Genomic DNA, 24,655 nt, shown 5'->3' on the forward strand with positions numbered 1-24,655 from the left:
TCAGACCTGGCTCTCTCCCTGGCTGCTCAGCCTATGCGAAAATCCCAATGGTAGATGATCACATATCCTCATACCTCGACTGTATAACACCTGAACACCCTATAATAGTGAGGGGACACGACCAACGGCTCCCTACACTAGATACGGAGGGAGTCAGGGTCCCCTGGGATCCAGCAAACAGAAAAACACAAATGAATGAACAAAACAAATTTTGTAGAAGACTCAGAAGTAGGAACAGCATACACACACATGTTGTATAAACCGCAAAGTGATGCACTATGGGAAAGGATTTAAAGGGATGCAATCAGTGCAACTACATGACAGCTGAGAGAGGCTAACGAGATGAGAAAATGAAAGCAAAACAAAGGAACCTCAAGGAGGAGGTTCTAGACGTCTGCCAGAGCTTCTCAGATGTCTGGTGGTGACACCAAGTTTCCGAAATTAAAACTTTTCTGGGCCTTCTCCTCAACATGGGTCTAACCAAAAAGCATGAATTGCGGTCATATTGGTCCACGAACCCAATTCATCACATGCCTATGTTCTCTGCTGCCAACGCTATCCTGCGTTTCCTGCACTTTACCGACAACACCACCTCCCGTCCCAGAGGCCACCTAGCTTTTGACCGGCTCCACAAAATTCGGCCCCTCATAGACCACTTGAAATTTGCAGATTTGTATACCCCAGAGCAAAACATCTGCGTAGACCAGTCCCTAATACATTTTACCGGGCGCCTTGGCTTCAAACAATACATCCCAAGCAAGCGCGCCCGGTATGGGGTCAAATTGTATAAGCTCTGTGAAAGGGCCACAGGCTATACCCACAAATTTTGGATCTATGAGGGAAAAGATCAGACCCTGGAGCCGGTCGGTTGCCCTGACTACCTGGGGAGCAGTGGGAAGACAGTCTGGGACTTGGTGTCACCCTTATTTGGCAAGGGGTACCATCTTTATAGTAACATAGTACATAAGGCCGAAAAAAGACATTTGTCCATCCAGTTCGGCCTGTTATCCCGCAAGTTGATCCAGAGGAAGACCCCTCTCTAGTAGCTATAGCCTGTAATATTATTAAGCTCCAGAAATACATCCAGGCCCCTCTTGAATTCCTTTATTGTACTCACCATCACCACCTCCTCAGGCAGAGTGTTCCATATTCTCACTGCTCTTACCGTAAAGAATCCTTTTCTATGTTTGTGTACAAACCTTCTTTCCTCCAGACGCAGAGGATGTCCCCTCGCCACAGTCACAGTCCTGGGGATAAATAGCTGATGGGATAGATCTCTGTACTGACCCCTGATATATTTATACATATTAATTAGATCTCCCCTCAGTCGTCTTTTTTCTAAAGTGAATAACCCTAATTTTGATAATCTTTCAGGGTACTGTAGATGCCCCATTCCAGTTATTACTTTAGATGCCCTCCTCTGGACAATTTCTACACAAGTGTGGCCCTCTTCAGGCATTTGTTTCTAGAACAGATTGGCTGCTGTGGCACCACGAGAACTAGTCGCACGGGCTTCCCCCAACAGCTCGTTACCTCCTGTCTTGCAAGGGGGGAGAGGGCTGCCTTGTGTAACGAAGAACTGCTCGCGGTGAAATGGAGAGACAAGCATGACCTTTACATGCGCTCCTCCATTCACGCAGACACGACAATCCAAATTGAGCGAGCAACCCGTGTCATTGAAAAGCCCCTCTCAGTCCACGACTATAACCTTCACATGGGAGAGGTGGACTTCAATGACCAGATGTTGTCTCCGTATTTAGTTTCCCGCAGAACCAGACGCTGGTATAAGAAGGTGTCTCTATATTTGATTCAATTGGCTCTGTATAATAGTTTTGTTCTCTACAGTAAGGCTGGGAGAACAGGATCCTTCCTCAAATTTCAGGAAGAGATCATCGAGAACCTCCTGTATCCAGGAGGTTCCGTGGTCCCATCCACCAGTGTAGTCTACACGAGCGACATTTCCCCAATGTCGTTGCCGGTACCTCAACCCAACCGTCACCGCGAAAAATATGTCGTGTCTGTAGCAGGAGTGGAATAAGGAGTGACACCCGCTATTTCTGTCCTGACTGCCCTGACCACTCTGCCCTATGCTTAGGGAAGTGTTTCCAGAAGTACCACACACAGGTACACCTAGCATAGGGATCACATCTCACCAGGACAGGCACACAGGGCTATTAGGGCCCATTCACACACAGCTGCTGCAAACCTCTCCTGTCATCTGCGGCAAAATGCATAACGCACTTCGCCACATCTTTGGGCGATTTGCGCTTTGCACATTGTCCCATGGGGGGGAAGGAGAGGATTGTCCTATAAAAAGGTAAAAAATAAATAAAATAAAAATAAAAAAAAAACACCAGTAAGCAAAAAGGTTCAGTTCAAAAAGTTAAAGTTTATATGTTGTGTTCAAAAGTTATTATAAAGTTAATAAATTTATTGCGTTGCGGCCCTTTTTTTTTTGTTCTTTTTTAACCTTCCAGGTGGACAAACCGATCAACTAGCTGCAGCACTGATGTGCATTCTGACAGAAGCATTGCGCTGCTGTCAGATTACACACAAGTCGGTGTATGCGGTGCTACAAGACGAGATTTCTCCTCTGCAGTAAAAGATACGTTTGCCAAGGCATATCACCTGAGGAGGTGGCGGTGTTCATATGCTTTGGCAAAACACTTTGTATATAAAAAAAAAAACGGCAATGATTTATTCATCCACATCGATTGATGTGAATGGAGAAATCTGGTTTGCCAGGGCATACGAGCTAAGTGGGTATGGATGTTGGGCGGCGCTCCTATGTCCTGGCAGACGCCTTTCCCCTCATTTTTTTGGGCAGAGATTTTTTCATCCACATTGATCGATGCGAATGAAGAAATCTGTGCCGTTAATTTTTTTTCTTTCAGCCCAGAGGCTGAACGGTAAAAAAAATCTCTCATTACCTGTATGCTCAATATAAGGAGAATAGCAGAAACTCCTAATGCTGGCCATACATGTAATGATTGCGGAGACCCTCAAATGCCAGGGCAGTACAAACACCCCACAAATGACCCCATTTTGGAAAGAAGACACCCCAAGGTATTCGCTGAGGTGCATATTGAGTCCATGAAAATTTTTAATTTTTGTCCCAAGTTAGCAGAAAGTGAGACTTTGTGAGAAAAATAAATAAAAAAATTCCGCTAACTTATGCCCAAAAAAATAAAAAATAAAAATTCTATGAACTCGCCAGGCCCCTCATTGAATACCTTGGGGTGTCTTCTTTCCAAAGTGGGGTCCCATGTGGGGTATTTATACTGCCCTGGCATTTTAGGGGCCCTAAAGCGTGAGAAGAGGTCAGGGATCCAAATGTCTAAAAATGCCCTCCTAAAAGGAATTTGGGCACCTTTGCGCATCTAGGCTGCATAAAGGTTTCACACATGTGGTATCGCCGTACTCAGGAGAAGTTGGGGAATGTGTTTTGGGGTGTCATTTTACATATTTCTCTCACCCAGCATGGGTATATCTTGGTCAAGTGCCAACTTTGTATTAAGAAAAAAAATAAAAATAAAAAATAAAAAGTGGGAAAAGGGAAAAGTTGTCTTTTGCCAAGATATTTATCTCACCCAGCATGGGTATATGTAAAAATGACACCCCAAAACACATTCCCCAACTTCTCCCGAGTACGGCGATACCAGATGTGTGACACTTTTTTGCCGTCTAGGTGGGGAAATGGGCTCACATTCCAAAGAGCACCTCTCGGATTTCACAGGGCATTTTTTACAGATTTTGATTGCAAACTACTTCTCACGCATATGGGCCCCTAAAATGCCAAGGCAGTATAACTACCCCACGGTATTCCGTGAGGGGCATGGCGAGTACCTAGAATTTTTATTTTTTTGTCGCAAGTTAGTGGAATTTGAGACTTTGTAATAAAAATAAAAAAAATCATCATTTTCCGCTATTACAAAGTCTCATATTCCACTAACTTGCGACAAAAAATTAAAAAATTCTAGGTACTCGCCATGCCCCTCACGGAATACCTTGGGGTGTCTTCTTTCCAAAATGGGGTCACTTTTGGGGTAGTTATACTGCCCTGGCATTGTAGGGGCCCAAATGTGTGAGAAGTAGTTTGCAATCAAAATGTGTAAAAAACTGGCGGTGAAATCCAAAAGGTGCTCTTTGGAATGTGGGCCCCTTTGCCCATCTAGGCTGCAAAAAAGTGTCACATGTGGTATCGCCGTACCCAGGAGAAGTTGGGGAATGTGTTTTGGAGTGTCTTTTTACATATACCCATGCTGGGTGAGAAATATCTCGGCAAAAGACAACTTTTCCCATTTTTTTTATACAAAGTTGGCACTTGACCAAGATATTTCTCTCACCCAGCATGGGTATATGTAAAATGACACCCCAAAACACATTTTCCCAACTTCTCCTGAGTACGGCAATACCACATGTGTGACACTTTTCTGCCGCCTAGGTGGGCAAATGGGCTCACATTCCAAAGAGCACCTTTCGGATTTCACAGGCCATTTTTTTACAGATTTTGATTTCAAACTACTTCCCACACATTTGGGCCCCTAAAATGCCTGGGCAGTATAACTACCCCACAAGTGACCCCATTTTGGAAAGAAGACACCCCAAGGTATTTTATGATGGGCATAGTGAGTTCATGGAAGTTTTTATTTTTTGGCACAAGTTAGTGGAATATGAGACTTTGTAAGGAAAAAAAATAAATAAATAATAAAAAAAATAATCATCATTTTTCTCTAACTTGTGACAAAAAATAAAAAGTTCTATGAACTCACTATGCCCATCAGCGAATACCTTAGGGTGTCTACTTTCCAAAATTGGGTCATTTGTGGGTTTTTTCTACTGTCTGGGCATTGTAGAACCTCAGGAAACATGACAGGTGCTCAGAAAGTCAGAGCTGCTTCAAAAAGTGGAAATTCACATTTTTGTACCATAGTTTGTAAGCGCTATAACTTTTACCCAAACCATTTTTTTTTTACCCATTTTTTTTATTTTTTTATGTAGAACAATAAATTTAGCGAAAAATGTATGGATGTCGGGTTTTTTTGCAAAATTTTACAACTGAAAGTGAAAAATTTCATTTTTTTGCAAAAAATAATTGTTAAATTTCGATTAATAAAAAAAAAAAAAAAATGTCAGCAGCAATGAAATACCTCCAAATGAAAGCTCTATTAGCGAGAAGAAAAGGAGGTAAAATTCATTTGGGTGGTAAGTTGCATGACCGAGCAATAAACGGTGAAAGTAATGTAGTGCAGAAGTGTAAGAAGTGGCCTGGTCATTAAGGGGGTTTCAGCTAGCGGGGTTGAAGTGGTTAAAGGCTCTCACAAGCAGCCCCGAACGCATCCGTCCAGCCCTAATGCATTCTGAGTGGATGCGGATCAGCTCAGAATGCATCAGTCTGGCAGCGTTTGGCCTCCGCTCCGCCCAGCAGGCGGACACCTGAACGATGCTTGCAGCGTTCGGGTGTCCGCCTGGCCGTGCGGAGGCAAACGGATCCGTCCAGACTTAGAATGTAAGTCAATGGGGATGGAATTGTTTGAATTTGACACAATATGGCTCAATTTTTAAACTGATCCGTTCCCCATTGACTTTCAATTTAAAGTCTGGACGGATTCGTCTGAAGCTACTTTCACACTTAGAATTTTTTCTACAATATAATGCATATGGATCTGTTCTGAACGGATCCCATCGTCTGCATTATATGAGCGGATCCATCTGGGCAGACCCCAGACGGATCCGCTCTGAACGCAAGTGTGACAGTAGCCTTATCTGTGCTCTCTGCTGGGACCAACCGACGAAAAGGACCAGAGAGCACAGGCAGGCTGGTGACGAACTTCTCCTGCGATGATTCCCGGCCCACACTGCACATGTGCTGGCCGGCTTGGTGCGTCATCTCGCGAGATGACGCGCCAATGCTTTGAGGAGGAATAACCCGACCGCCCGCAGGACGCAATCCTGTGTTAGGTGGTCGGGTAGCGGTTAAGTATACTTAAATACATTTCATGAATCCTATAATGGATTTTATACTACAGTTCTGGATTTTATATTGTCCATTTGTATGTCACTCAGAGACTTTATTCACTTCCTGGTATACTCATACCTCACTATTCTATAAAGAGCTTAATTTTGTTCACTACTCTGGCATCGGACGATATTTCAATATTGCAGACTGGTGTCTGGCTCAATGGCACTGTGCTCCCAGGACATTCCCAGAACAGCACTATATAACAGACTTTTTTTTCTGGTCTCATAAAGTTAAAGGGGGGAAGAGTCAAACTGCAGATGTTGTGGCTGGTTATACAGACATTTCAATTATATCACAAATATGTCCTTTCAGAATTAAAAAAATAAATAAATAAAAAATAAAAAATCTAACAGCTAGCGCAAAGGTATAGCTGGCTAGACTGCTCAACAAGAGAGCTTTTATTAGCTATGAGAAACAGGTTTTTCGCACACTGTACGAAAGCATACAGTAAGTGTGCAGAAAGGAACTGCTCGGCCTGGCCGGAAACAGTGACGGTACGAATGCCATATGACTATAGCCACTGCACTCGCACGAAAGTCACAAATCCCTCATATAATTATAACATCTCACTATGGCTGACCTGCTCCCGCAGTCTCTCTTCATAGTGCCCAAGAAGTCCTTCCATGCTCCGCTCACACTAACACAAGGGGTAAGAGGCCGGCACAGGAAATCGCGTCACGCTTATGAGACGGAGGTGGTAGTCAAGGGCTGCGCTGAGAGGGGAGGCGGGAAAAACGTCGGTAATTCTATACCGGGCAAGATAGCAGAAGACTAAGTCAAGTAGAGTTTTGGAGGCACAAAATCGTTCTTGGTTTATAACCTCGTATTATAACACGGGTCTGATCACCCTTAAGAAAAGAATCATTGGGTGTCATGATGTTGTATTTTCTACCTGCATTTGCTAATGATCCATACCAGAAATGCAACGTTTCACACATGCAGCCGAGCTGCAATTTTATTTGTTGTTTTTCTCTCCATGAAATATGAATAGGCTTGCAGAAATCCCATTCATTTGCATGGAGGGTGGACTGACTCATGTTTTCATAGCAGAATGTGCACTGAAATTAGAACCGAAATTGTTCACATGTGAGCTTAAAGGGGTTCTGCACTTTCATTTAACTGATGATCTATCCTCTGGATAGATCATCAGCTTTTGATCGGCTGGGGTCTGACACCCGGGACCCTCGCCGATCAGCTGCCTGTTTGAGAAGGCAGCGGCGCTCCAACAGCGCTGCGGCCTTCTCACAGATTACCGCCGGGCCGCCCGCCCACTGACGTCACGACTAGTATCAACTAGCGTGGACGGGGCTTAGCTCTGTTCACTTGAATGGAGCTTAGCCCCGCCCACGCTAGTTGATACTAGTTGTGACGTCAGCGGGCGGCCCGGCGGTAAACAGTGAGAAGGCCGCGGCGCTGTTGGAACGCTGCTGACTTCTCAAACAGCTGATCGGCGGGGGTCCCAGGTGTCGGACCCCCGCCGATCAGAAGCTGATGATCTATCCAGAGGATAGATCATCAGTTAAATGAAAGTGCAGAACCCCTTTAACACTTATTGTCTTTAACCGCCGAACGCAGGATTGCGTCATGGCGGTGGCCCGGTTATTCCTCTTGGACGTGCCGGCGCGTCATCTCGCGAGAGGTGAGATTTCCTGTGAAGGAGCGCACGTTCACAGGATCGGACGGTAAACCAGTGGATCTACAGCTTGAAAGGTATATCAGACGTTGTTTTGTTAACAGCGTCTGATATACCTGCTACCTAGTCCTCTGGTGGTCCCTTTTGCTTGGATCGAGCACCAGAGGACACAGGCAGCTCTGTAATAAGTAGCACTACACTACACCCACCCCCAGTCACCTTAATAACCCCTGATCACCCCCCTGTCATTGATTACCCCCCTGGTAAGGCTCCATTCAGACATCCGTATGTGTTTTGCGGATCCACAGATCCGCAAAACATGGACACCGGCAATGTGCTTTCCAATTTTGCAGATCCGCACATTGCCAGAACTATATAGAAAATACCTTTTCTTGTCCGCATATGTTCTATATGCTGTACAAAAAAGCAGTGTTCGCCCGATCAGGCCTGATCTTGTGTGCACACTTGCGTTCAGTCCGCCCCACCGCAGTGACAGAATTTATTTTTTCTGATCACTGCAAAAACACAGTAAAATCGCTGCGGCGCTATAAGGATCACTTTTCACGGGCACGGAGAGTAATGCTGGGGCTCCGATCAGTTACCATGGCAGCCAGGACGCTATTGAAGCCCTGGCTGTCATAGTAAGCTCCATGCTGCTGTGTGCACAAAGCACAGAGCAGCAGGGACAGTGTGAGCTCCTATTCACCCTGATAGATCTCTATCAGGGTGAATAGGACAAGGGTTCTAGTCCCTAAGGGGGCTAAAAGTTAGTAAAATAAAAATAAAACACCAAAATATTAAGTATAAATGAAAAAGAAAGATTTACAAAAAAATACACATTAACAATAAACATAAATTTTCAGCAGATTTGTGTAGGAATTTGAATTTTTTTTTCAAAAATGAAAATTCCCAGAATATCGGTATAAATTATCGGCTATCGGCCTGAAAGTTCACAAATTATCGGTATCGGCCCTAAAAAAATCAATATCGGTCGATCCCTTCTCCCCATACCCCTCACGGAATCCAAATGCGTAAACATTTTTAGACATTTGTATTCCAGACTTCTTCTCACGCTTTAGGGCCCCTAAAATGCCAGGGCAGTATAAATACCCCATAAGTGACCCCATTTTGGAAATAAGACACCCCAGGGTATTTTGTGAGGGGCATGGCGAGTTCCTAGAATATATAATTTTTTTTTTGGCACAAGCGGAAAATGTTTTTTTTGCTTTTTTTCTCTTGCAAAATGATTTTTCTCTAACTTGTGCCCAAAAAAATATATTCTAGGAACTCGCCATGCCCCTCACGGAATACCTTGGGGTGTCTTCTTTACAAAATGGGGTCACATGTGGGGTATTTATACTGCCCTGGAATTTTAGGGGCCCTAAAGCGTGAGAAGAAGTCTGGAATAAAAATGCCCTCCTAAAAGGTACACATTGGAATTTGGGCCCCTTTGCGCATCTTGGCTGCAAAAAAGTGTCAAACATGTGCTATCGCCGTACTCAGGCGAAGTAGGGCAATGTGTTTTGGGGTGTCTTTTTACATATACCCATGCTGGGTGAGATAAATATCTCTGTAAAATTACAACTTTGTATTAAAAAAATGGGAAAAGTTGTCTTTTAGAGAGATATTTATCTCACCCAGCATGGGTATATGTAAAAATACTCCCCAAAACACATTGCCCTACTTCTTCTGTGTACGGCGATACTACATGTGGGACACTTTTTTGCAGCCTAGGTGCGCAAATTGGCCCAAAGTCTCAAGAGCATCTTTAGGATTTCACAGGGCATTTTTTACGCATTTGGATTCCAAACTACTTCTCACGCTTTAGGTCCCCTAAAATGCCAGGGCAGTATAAATACCCCACAAGTGACCCCATTTTGGAAAGAAGACATCCCGAGGTATTCCGTGAGGGGTATGATGAGTTCATGTGAAATTTTATTTTTTGTCACTAACTTGTGGAATATGAGACTTTGTAAGAAAAAAATAATTAAAAAAATAATTTTCCGCTAACTTGTGACAAAAAATAAAAACTTCCATGAACTCACTATGCCCATCAGCGAATACTTTAGGGTGTCTACTTTCTGAAATGGGGTCATTTGTGGGTTGTTTCTACTGTCTGGGTATTGTAGAACCTCAGGAAACATGACAGGTGCTCAGAAAGTCAAAGTGCGTAAATTCACATTTTTGCACCATAGTTTGTAAACGCTATAACTTTTACCCAAACCGATAAATATACACTTATTGCATTTTTTTTATCAAAGACATGTAGAACAATAAATTTAGAGAAAAAAATTATATAAAAATGTAGTTTTAATTGAAAATTTTACAACAGAAAGTGAAAATTTTTGTTTTTTTGCAAAAATTTCGGTCAATTTTGATTATTATCAAAGTTTATAAGTTAAAATGTCAGCAGCAATGAAATACCACCAAATGAAAGCTGTATTAGTGAGAAGAAAAGGAGGTAAAATTCATTTGGGTGGTAAGTTGTATGACCGAGCAATAAACCGTGAAAGTAGTGTAGTGCAGAATTGTAAAAAGTGGTCTTGTCATTAAGGGGGTTTAAGCTAGGGGAGCTGAGCTGGTTAAATGGCTTCTGTCACCCCCCAAAAGTCATTTTCTTTTTTTAGGCTAATTGAAATCCATATACTGCGATTTTTCAATACATAGGGCTCTTACCCTTTTCTGGTGGCTAGTTTCTTTAAAAACTGCACTTTTATAATATGTAAATTACCTCTCTACCAGCAAGTAGGGTGGTTACTTGCTGGTAGCCCCCACATCCTCCTTTCAAAAAAACGCCCCCTCCTCCTGCTGATTGACAGGGCCAGCGAGTGCTCTCCTCCTCCGGCTGTCCCTGTCTGCAATTCAAATCCAGCGCAGGCGCTCTGAGAGAAGGACACTCGCTTCCTCAGTGCGCCTGCGCCGATGACGTCTACTCTTTCGGGTTTAGAGGTGACGGCGCAGGCGCACTGAGGGAGTGCTGATGAAGCAAGTGTCCTTCTCTCAGAGTGCCTGCGCCGAATGAGGTGCAGGCGCGGGATTTGAATTGCAGACAGGGCCAGCCGGAGGAGAGCACTCGCTGGCCCTGTCAATCAGCAGGAGGAGGGGGCGTTTTTTTTAAAGGAGGATGCGGCGGCTACCAGCAAGTAACCGCCCTACTTGCTGGTGGAGAGGTAATTTACATATTATAAAAGAGCCGTTTTTAAAGAAACTAGCCAACAGAAAAGGGTAAGAGCCCTATATATTGAAAAATTGCAGTATAAGGATTTTAACCCCTTAGGGACACAGCCTTATTTCACCTTAAGGACCAGGCCATTTTTTGCTAATCTGACCAGTGTCACTTTAAGTGCTGATAACTTTAAAACGCTTTGACTTATCCCGTCCATTCTGAGATTGTTTTTTAGTCACATATTGTACTTCATGACACTGGTAAAATGAAGTATTATTTTTTTTGCACAAAAAATTACCTAATTGACCAAACATTTGGAAAAATTACCAAATTTCAAAGTTTCAGTTTCTCTACTTCTGTAATACATAGTAATACCCCCAAAAATTGTGATGACTTTACATTCCCCATATGTCTACTTCATGTTTGAATTATTTTGGGAATTATATATTTATTTTTTGGGGAAGGCTACAAGGCTTAGAAGTTTAGAAGCAAATCTTGAAATTTTCAGGAAATTTTCAAAAACTTAATTTTTAGGGACCAGTTCAGGTCTAAAGTCACTTTGCGAGGCTTACATAATAGAAACCACCCAAAAATTACCCCATCTAAGAAACTACACCCCTTAAGGTATTCAAAACTGATTTTACATACGTTGTTTACCCTTTAGGTGTTGCACAAGAGTTATTGGCAAATGGGGATGAAATTTGAGAATTTCATTTTTTTGTCTAATTTTTCATTTTAACCAATTTTTTCCACTAACAAAGCAAGGGTTAACAGCCAAACAAGACTGTATCTTTATTGCCCTGACTCTGTCGTTTACAGAAACACCCAATATGTGGCCATAAACTACTGTACGGCCACACAGCGGGGCGTAGAGTGAAAGGTGCGCTGTTTGGTTTTTGGAGGGCTGATTTTTATGGACCGGTTTATTTACACCGTGTCCTGTTTCAACCCCCCTGATGCACCCCTGGAGTAGAAACTCCCTAAAAGTGACCCCATCTAAGAAACTACACCCCTCAAGGTATTCAAAACTGATTTTACATACGTCGTTAACCCTTTATGTGTTGTACAAGAGTTATTGGCAAATGGGGATGTAATTTGAGAATTTAATTTTTTTGCCTAATTTTCCATTTTAACCCATTTTTTCCACTAACAAAGCAAGGGTTAACAGCTAAACAAGACTGTATCTTTATTGCACTGATTGTGCCGTTTACAGAAACAGCCAATATGTGGCCGTAAACCACTGTGCAGCCACACAGCGTGGCGTAGAGTGAAAGGTGCGCCGTTTGGTTTTTGGAGGGCTGATTTTTATGGACTGGTTTATTTACACCGTGTCCTGTTTCAACCCCCCTGATGCACCCCTGAAGTAGAAACTCCCTAAACGTGACCCCATCTAAGAAACTACACCCCTCAAGGTATTTAAAACTGATTTTTACATACGTCGTTAACCCTTTAGGTGTTGCACAAGAGTTATTGGCAAATGGAAATGTAATTTGAGAATTGTTTTGCCTAATTTTCCATTTTAACCAATTTTTTCCACTAACAAAGCAAGGGTTAACAGCCAAACAAGACTGTAGTTTATTGCCCTGACTCTGCCGTTTACAGAAACACCCAATATGTGGCTGTAAACTACTGTACGGCGAGGTGTAGAGTGAAAGGTGCGCGTTTGGTTTTTGGAGGGCTGATTTTTATGGACAGGCTTATTTACACCGTGTCTTGTTTCAACCCCCCCTGATCCACCCCTGGAGTAGAAACTTCCTAAAAGTGACCGCATTTTGGAAACTACGGGATAAGGTGGCAATTTTGGGGGGACTATTTTTAGGGTAAATATGATTTTTGGTTGCTCCATATTACATTTTTGTGAGGCAAGGTTACCAAAAATTGAAATTCTGAAATTACATCTCCATTTGCCATTAACTGTTGAGGAACACCTAAAGGGTTAATAAAGTTTGTATAATCAGTTTTGAATACCTTGAGGGGTGTAGTTTCTTAGATGGGATCACTTTTAGGGAGTTTTTACTCTAGGGGGGCATCAGGGGGACTTCAAAAGGGTCATGGTGTCAATAAAAAAGGCCATCAAAATCGGCTTTCCAGAAACCATGTCGGTCCTTTCCTTTTGCAGCCTCCCTTTTACTGATACAGCAGTTTACGACCACAAATGTGGCATTTCTGTAAACTGCAGTATCAGGGTAATAAATGTTAACTTTTGTTTGGTTGTTAACCCTTGTTTTGTTACCGGAAAAAACGGATTGAAATGGAAAAGTGCCAAAAATAGCGGTTTTGGCACCTTTTTTTTTTTTTTTAAACCGTGTTGATCTGGGGGGTTAGGTCATGGGATATTTTTATAGAGGAGATTCTTACGGACGTGGCAATACCTAATTATTATTTAGTTTTTTGACTATATTATCCTTTTTGATACAAACAAAAAAATTTTGTATCTCTAAAGTCTAAGTGTAATTTATTTATTTTTTATCCGATTATCTTATGTTGGGGCTCATTTTATGCGGGATGAGACAACGGTTTTATTCGCACTATTTTGGGGGCTATATGACTTTTTGATCGCTTGCTATTAAAAATTTTATTATGTAAGGTGACATTTTCTTTCTGGACCATGTTAATCTGGGGGATTGGGTCATGGGGTAGCTTGGGGGTAGCTTTATAGAGGAGATTATTACCGACGCGGCGATACCTAATATGTCTACTTTTAATAAATTATTTTAGTTTTTTTGGGTGTCTCAAGTCTGAGAACCAGGTTTTTTTATCCGATGTCAGTGCTAAATTGGGATATAAATTTAGTACTCCATGGAAGTGTGATACTCCCTGAAGCAACCATCAATGCAGAGGCCCGGATGATCGGGGCACGTGTCGCACTGAGAAGTGGTGCCCTTCCCTATCCCCCTCCTGCGACACACTCTGCACTTTTTTGGGTTCGTCGCTTCTTTCCAGTATGGGGGACCACACCTGGAAAGTGTTGGCCAGGGACGATCCGGGCGCCTACAGTTCCCGAGGTACTCCGGCCTGCTCTTTCCCGGTCCGAAAAGATCAGGGCCTTGAGGACTGCCTCATAGAACTGGAGGAATTTCCCTGTGCTGCCAGCGCTTCGGGATAGTACAAAAGACGTTAGTACAAAAAAGTTGTACATGGCAACCTGTACCAAGTAGACCGCGACTTTTTTGTACCATGCCCGAGTTTTGTGCATGGCGTTATATGGCTTGAGGACTTGATCCGAGATCCTGAGGTACTCTCACAAATTTTGTATAGCTTCACGCCATACCTCGCCCGCTTGGAGGGCACATACTGGCGGAAAATGAGCCCTACAGTGATCGATGAACAGCCATTTCTTATACAGACGGTCATGGGCAGGATCACCTCGGGGGGGACATGCTGCATTATCGGCATAATGCAGACATTTCCGGATGGCCTCAAACCGGGAGCGTATCATGGCCGTATTGTAAAGTGGGGTCTGGTATAGGACGTCCCCACTCCAGTACAGCCTGACACTGGGTTTCTTGACAGGCCTATATGCAGCATGAGGCCCCAAAATGTCCTCATTTTGGCTGCACTGACCGGCGTCCAGCCACCGGGCCTGGCTAAAAAGGAGCTCGGGTGTTGAGCAACGAACTGTTGAGTGTACAGATTCGTCTGCTCCACCATCAGATTTACCAGTGGGTCACTGAAAAAATGACAAAAAAAGTCATATTCAGTGTAGCCCACTGTGGAAATCTGGATTCCTGATCGGCCTACAATATCAGGAATCAAGGGCTCGTATCGCTCTGGGCTACACCAGACAAGTTCACCGGCAGGGTGCTCCGGTGGATTTAACTGGTAGGCCGGGAAACCAGTACGAGCCCCAGAGCTGCTCATACTAGTGTGGGCCACAGGGTCCCTAACATGGCGGTCCCCTTGCTCCGCCGCCTTGGGGGCTCATCATCATCGCTAGATGATGAGGACGCAAATGACAACAGGAATGTGGGGTTATCCTCGTCCTCACTGGGACTCTCAGAGTCGGAGGCAAGCTGGGCGTATGCCTCCTCGGCCGAGAACGTCTGGCGGGCCATAGGGGAGCGTGTGTCTGCATGTATATGTGCGTGTGTGTAAATCTTTATTTGGTGTGTGTGGGGGCACGGGTGTTCACAAACTCACCATAAAACTAACAGAAAAAAAAACTAACAAAATAAAAGGGCAAAAAATGTGGGAACATTTTTTCAAAACCGTCTGAAGTTGATCAGTGGTAGGGTGTACGATGCGCTAACAGTGGCCGGACGCTAAGAGTGCTGGCCACAGTCAGCGTACACAAAAAAAAAAACTGCACCCCAAAAAAGTGGGAGAGGGCAAGCGGCAGCACCCCTGGGGGTCTAGGGTCACACAGCTGTGCTGTGGACCCCAGACACCCGAATTTAGGGTGATGCAATAAAAGTTCACAAACTAATAGTGTCCCCTCACTATTATAGGGTGTTCAGGTGTTATACAGTCGAGGAACGAGGATATGCGATCATCTATCATTGAGATTTTTGCATAGGCTGAGCAGTTAGGGAGAGAGCCAGGTCTGTTGCAGGGCTATCCCTTTGGTTCCTTAGTTTTGGATCCAGTCAGTCGGATCTTCATTTTGTGTCTTCTAGTTTTCTGTACACCTTCCGTGACATTATAAACTGCCAAAACCGTCTTAAGCATGAATCCGATTTCAACCTTGATTGACCGCATGCAGGGTCTTTCACTGGAGGTAGAAGATCTCTGGAAAACTGTCTCTCAGTTTGAGGTGACCGTTTCTGCTTGCGTTCATGGAATTTGTTCTGAGCCTAAAATCTCGCTTCCAGATACGTTCTCAGGGGGTAGTGAGAATTTTGTTAGTTTTAGAGAGGCTTGCAAACTCCATTTTCGCCTACTTTCCCATTCCTCTGGTGATGAGGAGCGGAGGGTGGGGATCATCATCTCGCTGCTCAGGGATAACGCTCAGTCTTGGGCCTTTCCGCTGCCGGTGGGGGCACGGCCCCTCTGTTCAGTGGATTAATTTTTTTTAGCCCTGGGTCAGATATATGATGATCCGGATCGTATTGCTCTGGCTAAGTCTAGACTACGTCTTTTATGTCAGGGTAAACAATCCACAGAGATATACTGCTCAGAATTTCGGAGATGGGCAGCTGATACTGGTTGGAATGATGCTGCACTCCGAAGTCAATTTTGCCATGGTCTTTCAGAGGGATTGAACGACGCATTTGCCTTTCATGAGAGACCTACCTCCTTGGACTCTGCCATGTCTCGGGCCGTTCGTATTGACAGGCGTCTTAGAGAGAGAGGAGAGATCACTCCATCCTGTCATACTCAGTCCAAGGACAGTGTGGCGGTCTCATTCAGTGCACAGTGGTCTCAGTCGCTCTCAATTCCTTCTGAGCAGGGGCCCATGCAGCTGGGTTTGCTTGCCTCTGACAATAGAGGATTCAGCTCTCATAGGAAGGTTTGTTTCTGTTGTGGAGGTATAAATCATTTGGCAAATGTTTGTCCCTGTAGGAGATTCAGGCAGTTTTTTGAGAGTAATAAAGAAACAAAAAGAAAAAAATCCTCTAAAAACGTTCCATCTGTTACTATTGGCAAGGTTGATGCGGAAATTGAAGCTTTTCCATTTGCTTGTAGTTCCCGTTTTGTCCTACCTGCCAGGGTGGCGCTAGAGAGCAAGAACATTTTTTGTGAGATTTTTGTAGATAGTGGAGCAGGTATGCACTTTGGGAAAGGATATACCTGTTTTTGCTATTGATTCCGTTCCACTTTCTCAGAAATTGTTAAAGGGCATAGTTCACAATATCCGTTTGATTGTGAGTGATACTCATGTTGAGGATGTGTCATGTTTCGTCCTAAGTGGGTTGCCTACTCCTCTAGTGTTGGGGCTACCCTGGCTCACTAAACATAACCCCACCATTGATTGGCAAGCGAGGCAAATAAATGGTTGGAGTGACTTTTGCAGAGAGAATTGCCTCACAACATCTGTTTCTGAGGTTTCTACTAAGACTGTACCATCTTTTCTCTCTGAATTTTCAGATGTGTTTTCTGAGAGTGGTGTTCAGGACTTGCCCCCTCACAGGGAGTATGATTGCCCTATTAATCTCACCCCGGGCACCAAGCTGCCTAAATCTTGTTTATACAATCTCTCCCAACCTGAAAGGGTCGCTATGCATGCTTATCTCTGAGAGTCTGAGAAAGGGACACATACAACCCTCGAAGTCACCTGTTGCCGCTGGTTTTTTCTTTGTTAAGAAAAAAGATGGTTCTTTAAGACAATGTCTGGATTTCAGGGAGCTGAACAGTATCACAATTCGTGACCCTTATCCGCTTCCTCTGATCCCGGACCTGTTTAACCAGATTGTTGGGGCTAAAGTTTTTTCCAAGTTGGATCTAAGAGGCATGCAACCTGGTCAGGGTCAGAGAAGGAGACGAGTGGAAGACGGCCTTCAATACCCCTGAGAGCCATTTTGAGAATTTGGTTATGCCTTTTGGTTTGATGAATGCTCCAGCCGTCTTTCAGCATTTTGTGAACAGCATTTTTTATCATTTAATGGGGAAAATTGTATTAGTGTATCTAGATGACATTTTGATTTTTTCTCCTGATATCAAAACTCATAAGGAACACTTACGTCAGGTGAAAAACTGGTGAACTGGAATTAGTGATGTGTGAGGAGAACTATGACATAGTGGGAATAACTGAGACATGGCTGGATGATAGCTATGACTGGGCGGTTAATGTACAAGGTTACAGTCTGTTTAGAAAGGATCGTCAAAACTGGAGAGGGGGAGGGGTCTGCCTTTATGTAAAGTCCGGTCTAAAGCCCACACTCCGCGAAGATATAAGTGAGGGACATGAACATGTGGAGTCAGTGTGGGTAGAGATACATGGAGCTAAAAACAACAATAAATTACTAATAGGAGTTTACTATAAACCACCTAATATACCAGAGTCCACAGAAAATCTACTAATAAACGAGATAGACGAGGCGGCAAATCATAATGAGGTGGTTATTATGGGGGACTTCAACTACCCAGATATAGACTGGGAAACTGAAACTTGTATATCTCATAAGGGAAACAGGTTCTTGGCAATAACCAAAGACAATTACCTCTGCCAACTGGTTCAGGACCCGACTAGAGGGATGGCCATACTGGACTTAGTATTAACCAATAGGCCGGACAGAACAACAGACGTGCAGGTTGGGGGACACCTGGGAAATAGTGACCACAAAGTAATAACCTTCCAATTATCATTCAAAAGAGTGTTTCTACAGGGAGGAACAAAAATACCAAACTTCAAAAAAGCTAAATTTAGCCAACTAAGAGAGGCCATAGGCCAAACTAACTGGGACAAAGTCCTCAAAAATAAAAATACAGCCACAAAATGGGATATCTTTAAAAACATCCTAAAATCTCATTGTGAGAGGTACATACCGTATGGCAATAAAAGGTTAAGGAACAAAAAGAAACCAATGTGGATAAATAGAACTGTAAAGAAAGCAATAAATGACAAAAAGAAAGCATATCATTCACTGAAACAGGAGGGGAGCATGGAAGCACTGAAAAACTATAAGGAAAAAAATAGAACATGTAAAAAACAAATAAAAGCGGCCAAACTAGAGACCGAGAGATTAATTGCCAAAGAGAGTAAAACTAACCCTAAAATGTTCTTCAATTATATAAATGTTAAAAAGTATAAATCTGAAGGTGTCGGCCCTTTAAAGAGTAATGAGGGGGAAGTCGCAGAGAGCACCGAGGAGAAAGCAAAGCTGTTAAATATTTTTTTCTCCAATGTATTCACTGAGGAAAATAAATTGTCAGATCACATGCAGAATGCAAAAATAAATTCCCCATTAAAAGTGTCCTGTCTGACCCAGGAAGAAGTACATCAGCGACTTAAAAAGATTAAAATAGACAAATCGCCAGGACCGGATGACATACACCCCCGTATCCTAAAGGAATTAAGTAATGTCATAGCCAGACCCTTATTTCTGATATTTGCAGACTCTATACTGACAGGGAATGTCCCACAGGATTGGCGCATGGCATATGTGGTGCCAATATTCAAAAAGGGGCCAAAAACAGAGCCTGGAAACTATAGGCCGGTAAGTTTAACATCTGTTGTGGGTAAACTGTTTGAAGGTTTTCTGAGAGATGCTATGTTAGAGCATCTTAACGGAAATAAGCAAATAACGCCATATCAGCATGGCTTCGTGAGGGATCGGTCATGTCAGACTAATTTAATCAGTTTCTATGAGGAGGTAAGTTCTAGACTTGACAGCGGCGAATCAATGGATGTCGTGTATCTGGACTTCTCCAAAGCATTTGACACTGTACCACATAAAAGGTTAGTATATAAAATGAGAATGCTCGGACTGGGAGAAAACATCTGTATGTGGGTAAGTAACTGGCTCAATGATAGAAAACAGAGGGTGGCTATTAATGGTACACACTCAGATTGGGTCACTGTCACTAGTGGGGTACCTCAGGGGTCAGTATTGGGCCCTATTCTCTTCAATATATTTATTAATGATCTTGTAGAAGGCTTGCATAGTAAAGTATCAATTTTCGCAGATGACACTAAACTGTGTAAAGTAATTTACACTGATGAGGACAGTATACTACTACAGAGGGATCTGGATAGATTGGAGGCTTGGGCAGATAAGTGGCAGATGAGGTTTAACACTGATAAATGTAAAGTTATGCACATGGGAAGGAAAAATGAAAGTCACCCGTACATGCTAAATGGTAAAACACTCAGTAACACTGACATGGAAAAGGACCTAGGAATTTTAATAAACAGCAAACTAAGCTGCAAAAACCAGTGTCAGGCAGCTGCTGCCAAGGCCAACAAGATAATGGGTTGCATCAGAAGGGGCATAGATTCCCGTGATAAGAACATAGTCCTACCACTTTACAAATCGCTAGTCAGACCACACATGGAGTACTGTGTACAGTTCTGGGCTCCTGTAAACAAGGCAGACATAGCAGAGCTGGAGAAGGTCCAGAGAAGGGCAACTAAAGTAATAACTGGAATGGGGCAACTACAGTACCCTGAAAGATTATCAAAATTAGGGTTATTCACTTTAGAAAAAAGACGACTGAGGGGAGATCTAATTAATATGTATAAATATATCAGGGGTCAGTACAGAGATCTATCCCATCATCTATTCATTCCCAGGAAGGTGACTGTGACGAGGGGACATCCTCTGCGTCTGGAGGAAAGGTTTGTACACAAACATAGAAAAGGATTCTTTACGGTAAGAGCAGTGAGACTATGGAACTCTCTGCCTGAGGAGGTGGTGATGGTGAGTACAATAAAGGAATTCAAGAGGGGCCTGGACGTATTTCTGGAGCTTAATAATATTACAGGCTACAGACGTGGACAAAATTGTTGGTACCCTTTGGTCAATGAAAGAAAAAGTCACAATGGTCACAGAAATAACTTTAATCTGACAAAAGTAATAATAAATTAAAATTCTATAAATGTTAACCAATGAAAGTCAGACATTGTTTTTCAACCATGCTTCAACAGAATTATGTAAAAAAATAAACTCATGAAACAGGCATGGACAAAAATGATGGTACCCCTAGAAAACACAGAACATAATGTGACCAAAGGGACATGTTAATTCAAGGTGTGTCCACTAATTAGCATCACAGGTGTCTACAACCTTGTAATCAGCCATTGGGCCTATATATATGGCTCCAGGTAATCACTGTGTTGTTTGGTGATATGGTGTGTACCACACTCGACATGGACCAGAGGAAGCAAAGGAAAGAGCTGTCTCAAGAGATCAGAAAGAAAATTATAGACAAGCATGTTAAAGGTAAAGGCTATAAGACCATCTCCAAGCAACTAGATGTTCCTGTGAGTACAGTTGCACATATTATTCATAAGTTTAAGATCCATGGGACTGTAGCCAACCTCCCTGGACATGGCCGCAGGAGGAAAATTGATGACAAATCTAAGAGACGGATAATCCGAATGGTAACAAAAGAGCCTAGAAAGACTTCTAAAGAGATTCAAGGTGAACTTCATGCTCAAGGAACATCAGTGTCAGATCGCACCATCCGTCGTTGTTTGAGCCAAAGTGGACTACATGGGAGACGACCAAGGAGGACACCATTGTTGAAAACGAATCATAAAAAAGCAAGACTGGAATATGCCAAACTACATGTTGACAAGCCACAAAGCTTCTGGGAGAATGTCCTGTGGACAGATGAGACAAAAATCGAAGTTTTTGCCAAGGCACATCAGCTGTATGTTCACAGACGAAAAAATGAAGCATATCAAGAAAAGAACACTGTCCCTACTGTGAAACATGGAGGAGGCTCTGTTATGTTCTGGGGCTGCTTTGCTGCGTCTGGCACAGGGTGTCTTGAATCTGTGCAGGGTACAATGAAATCTCAAGACTATCAAGGAATTCTAGAGAGAAATGTACTAGCCAGTGTCAGAAAGCTTGGTCTCAGTCGCAGGTCATGGGTCTTGCAACAGGACAATGACCCAAAACACACCGCTAAAAACACCCAAGAATGGCTAAGAGGAAAAAATTGGACTATTCTAAAGTGGCCTTCTATGAGCCCTGACCTCAATCCTATTGAGCATCTTTGGAAGGAGCTGAAACATGCAGTCTGGAAAAGGCACCCTTCAAACCGGACACAACTGGAGCAGTTTGCTCATGAGGAGTGGGCCAAAATACCTGCTGAGAGGTGCAGATGTCTCATTGACAGTTACAGGAAGCGTTTGATTGCAGTGATTGCCTCAAAAGGTTGCGCAACAAAATATTAAGTTAGGGGTACCATCATTTTTGTCCATGCCTGTTTCATGAGTTTATTTTTTTACATAATTCTGTTGAAGCATGGTTGAAAAACAATGTCTGACTTTCATTGGTTAACATTTATAGAATTTTAATTTATTATTACTTTTGTCAGATTAAAGTTATTTCTGTGACCATTGTGACTTTTTCTTTCATTGACCAAAGGGTACCAACAATTTTGTCCACGTCTGTATAGCTACTAGAGAGGGGTCGTTGATCCAGGGAGTTATTCTGACTGATTGCCTGATTGGAGTCGGGAAGGAAGTTTATATTCCCCTAAAGTGGAGAAAATTGGCTTCTACCTCACAGTTTTTTTTTGCCTTCCTCTGGATCAACTTGCGGGATAACAGGCCGAACTGGATGGACAAATGTCTTTTTTCGGCCTTATGTACTATGTTACTAGGTCTTGCTCATCCTGCGGGAGAATAAATTGTACGCTAAACTGGAAAAATGTGTGTTTGCAGTTCCAGAAATTCAATTTCTGTGGTTTCTTCTCTCCGCTTCTGGTTTTCGCATGGACCCCGAGAAGGTCCGCGCTGTGCTTGAGTGGGAGCTTCCTGAGAATCAGAAGGCGCTGATGCGTTTTTTTGGTTTTGCCAATTATTGCAGGAAGTTTATTTTGAATTATTACTCTGTTGTTAAACCACTCACTGATATGACTAGAAAGGGGGTAGATTTTTCCTCCTGGTCGGTAGAGGCGCGTAAGGCCTTTTCTAATATCAAGGAGAATTTTGCTTCCGCTCCCATCTTGGTACAACCTGATATTTCTCTACCCTTCATAGTTGAGGTTGATGCTTCTGAGGTGGGTATGGGTGCGGTCTTGTCTCAGGGTCCCTCTCCTGCCAAATGGCGACCGTGTGCCTTTTTCTCGAAGAAACTCTCCTCCGCAGAGAGGAATTACGATGTGGGAGATAGGGAGTTGTTGGCCATCAAGTTAGCTTTTGAGGAATGGCGCCATTGGCTAGAGGGAGCCAGACACCCTATTACCGTGTTAACTGACCATAAGAATCTGGCCTACTTGGAGTCAGCCAAGCATCTGAACCCGAGACAGGCCAGATGGTCTTTGTTCTTTTCAAGGTTTAATTTTGTTGTCACGTTCCGCCCTGGGGTTAAGAATGTGAAGGCGGATGCCCTGTCATGTTGTTTTCCAGGAGGTGGGAATTTTGAAGACCCGGGTCCCATTTTGGCTGAAGGTGTGGTGGTCTCTGCTCTTTATACTGAATTGGAGGCAGAGGGTCAGGTAGCCCAGTCAGAGGCTCCTGATCTTTGTCCTCCTGGGAGGTTGTTTGTGCCTCTCGCTTTAAGACACAAGATTTTTAAGTAGCACCACGATACTGTCCTTGCTGGGCACCCGGGGGCAAGAGCCACAGTTGATCTCATCGCTCTGAGATTCTGGTGGCCGGCGCTTCGTAAGTCGGTTGAGGGTTTTGTGGCAGTCCGCGAGACCTGCGCTCGTGCCAAAGTCCCTCATTCACGGCCATCAGGTCCTCTCCTTCCGTTACCCATTCCTTCCTGTCCTTGGACACATCTGTCCATGGACTTCATTACGGACCTGCCTCGTTCCTCGGGGAAGACTGTATTTCATTCCTTTTCCTGGCTTGCCCAATGCTAAGACGCTGGCGTAGGCATTTATTGATCACATTGTCAAATTGCATGGTATTCCTTCAGACATAGTCTCTGATAGGGGCACACAGTTTGTTTCCAGATTCTGGAAGGCTTTCTGTTCTCGCTTGGGGGTTTGGTTGTCATTCTCTTCTGCTATCCACCCGCAGTCGAATGGCCAGACACAGCGCGTCAATCAGAATCTGGAGACATATCTGCGCTGTTTTGTGGCGGAGAATCAAGAGGATTGGTGTTCTTTTTTGTCCCTTGCTGAGTTTGCTTTAAATAACCGTCGTCAGGAGTCCTCTAAAAAGTCACAATTTTTTGGTGCAGATGGGTTTCATCCGCAGTTTATTGGATAAGGTTTATTGGGCCTTACAAAATCTTGTCCGCCATCAATCCTGTTTCCTACCGTCTTGATCTTCCTCAGACTTGGAAGATCCATAATGTTTTTCATAAGTCCTTATTAAATAAAACCTTATGTCCAACCCATTGTACCCTCGTCTTTGCCTCCTCCTCCGATTGTGGTTGGTGGTAATCTTGAATTTCAGGTCTCTAGGATTGTGGATTCTTGTGTTGTCCGCGGTTCTCTCCAGTACCTCGTTCATTGGGAGGGTTATAGTCCTGAGGAGAGGATGTGGGTCCCAGTGACGGACATTAAGGCCACTCGTCTCATCAGGGCTTTCCATAGGTCCCATACTGAGAAGGTGGGCTCTGAGTGTCCAGAGTCCACTTGTAGAAGGAGGGGTACTGTCACCACCAGACATCTGAGAAGCTCTGACAGACGTTCTTCAGAACCTCCTCCTTGAGGTTTCTTATGTTTTGCTTTCGTTTTCTCATCTCATTAGCCTCTCTCAGCTGTCATGTAGTTGCACTGATTGCATCCCTTTAAATCCCTTCCCATACTGCATCACTTTGTGGTTTATACAACTTCCTGGAGTGTGTGCATGCTGGATGCTACTACTGAGTCTTCTACAGATAAGTTTTGTTCATTCATTTGTATTTTCCTGTTTGCTGGTTCTCAGGTGACCCTGACTCCCTCCGTATCGAGTGTAGGGAGTCGGTGGTCGTGTCCCCTTACTATTATAGGGTGTTCAGGTGTTATACAGTCGAGGAACGAGGATATGCGATCATCTACCATTGAGATTTTTGCATAGGCTGAGCAGTTAGGGAGAGAGCCAGGTCTGTTGCAGGGCTATCCCTTTGGTTCCTTAGTTTTGGATCCAGTCAGTCGGATCTTCATTTTGTGTCTTCTAGTTTTCTGTACACCTTCCGTGACACTAACTTTCCCTTTTTTTCCCCTGCCTACCCCAAACTTTCCCTATGCTTTCCCTATGTACCTGATGGGGGGTGCTGGGGGCACAGATCGGGTCCTGGGGGCACAGATCGGGTGCTGCTGGCAGCGATGGAGGACACGTGCA

The 24,655-nt window shown here is 43.6% G+C and overlaps 1 protein-coding gene across 1 annotated transcript in view; it reads right to left on the reverse strand.

Annotated features, from left to right (window-relative positions):
• The window catches only part of RARS1 (arginyl-tRNA synthetase 1), a 394,458-nt gene extending 387,735 nt beyond the window's left edge, over nt 1-6,723 (reverse strand). Inside the window, exon 1 of the mRNA XM_044280902.1 lies at nt 6,603-6,723. Coding sequence (XP_044136837.1) covers nt 6,603-6,647 — 45 coding nt within the window. The 5' untranslated portion in view covers nt 6,648-6,723. The remainder of the gene's footprint in view (nt 1-6,602) is intronic.
• Nucleotides 6,724-24,655: the final 17,932 nt, after the last annotated feature.

The sequence above is a fragment of the Bufo gargarizans genome, chromosome 2, assembly GCF_014858855.1.
Source record: "Bufo gargarizans isolate SCDJY-AF-19 chromosome 2, ASM1485885v1, whole genome shotgun sequence".
In the NCBI taxonomy this organism is placed as follows: domain Eukaryota; kingdom Metazoa; phylum Chordata; class Amphibia; order Anura; family Bufonidae; genus Bufo; species Bufo gargarizans.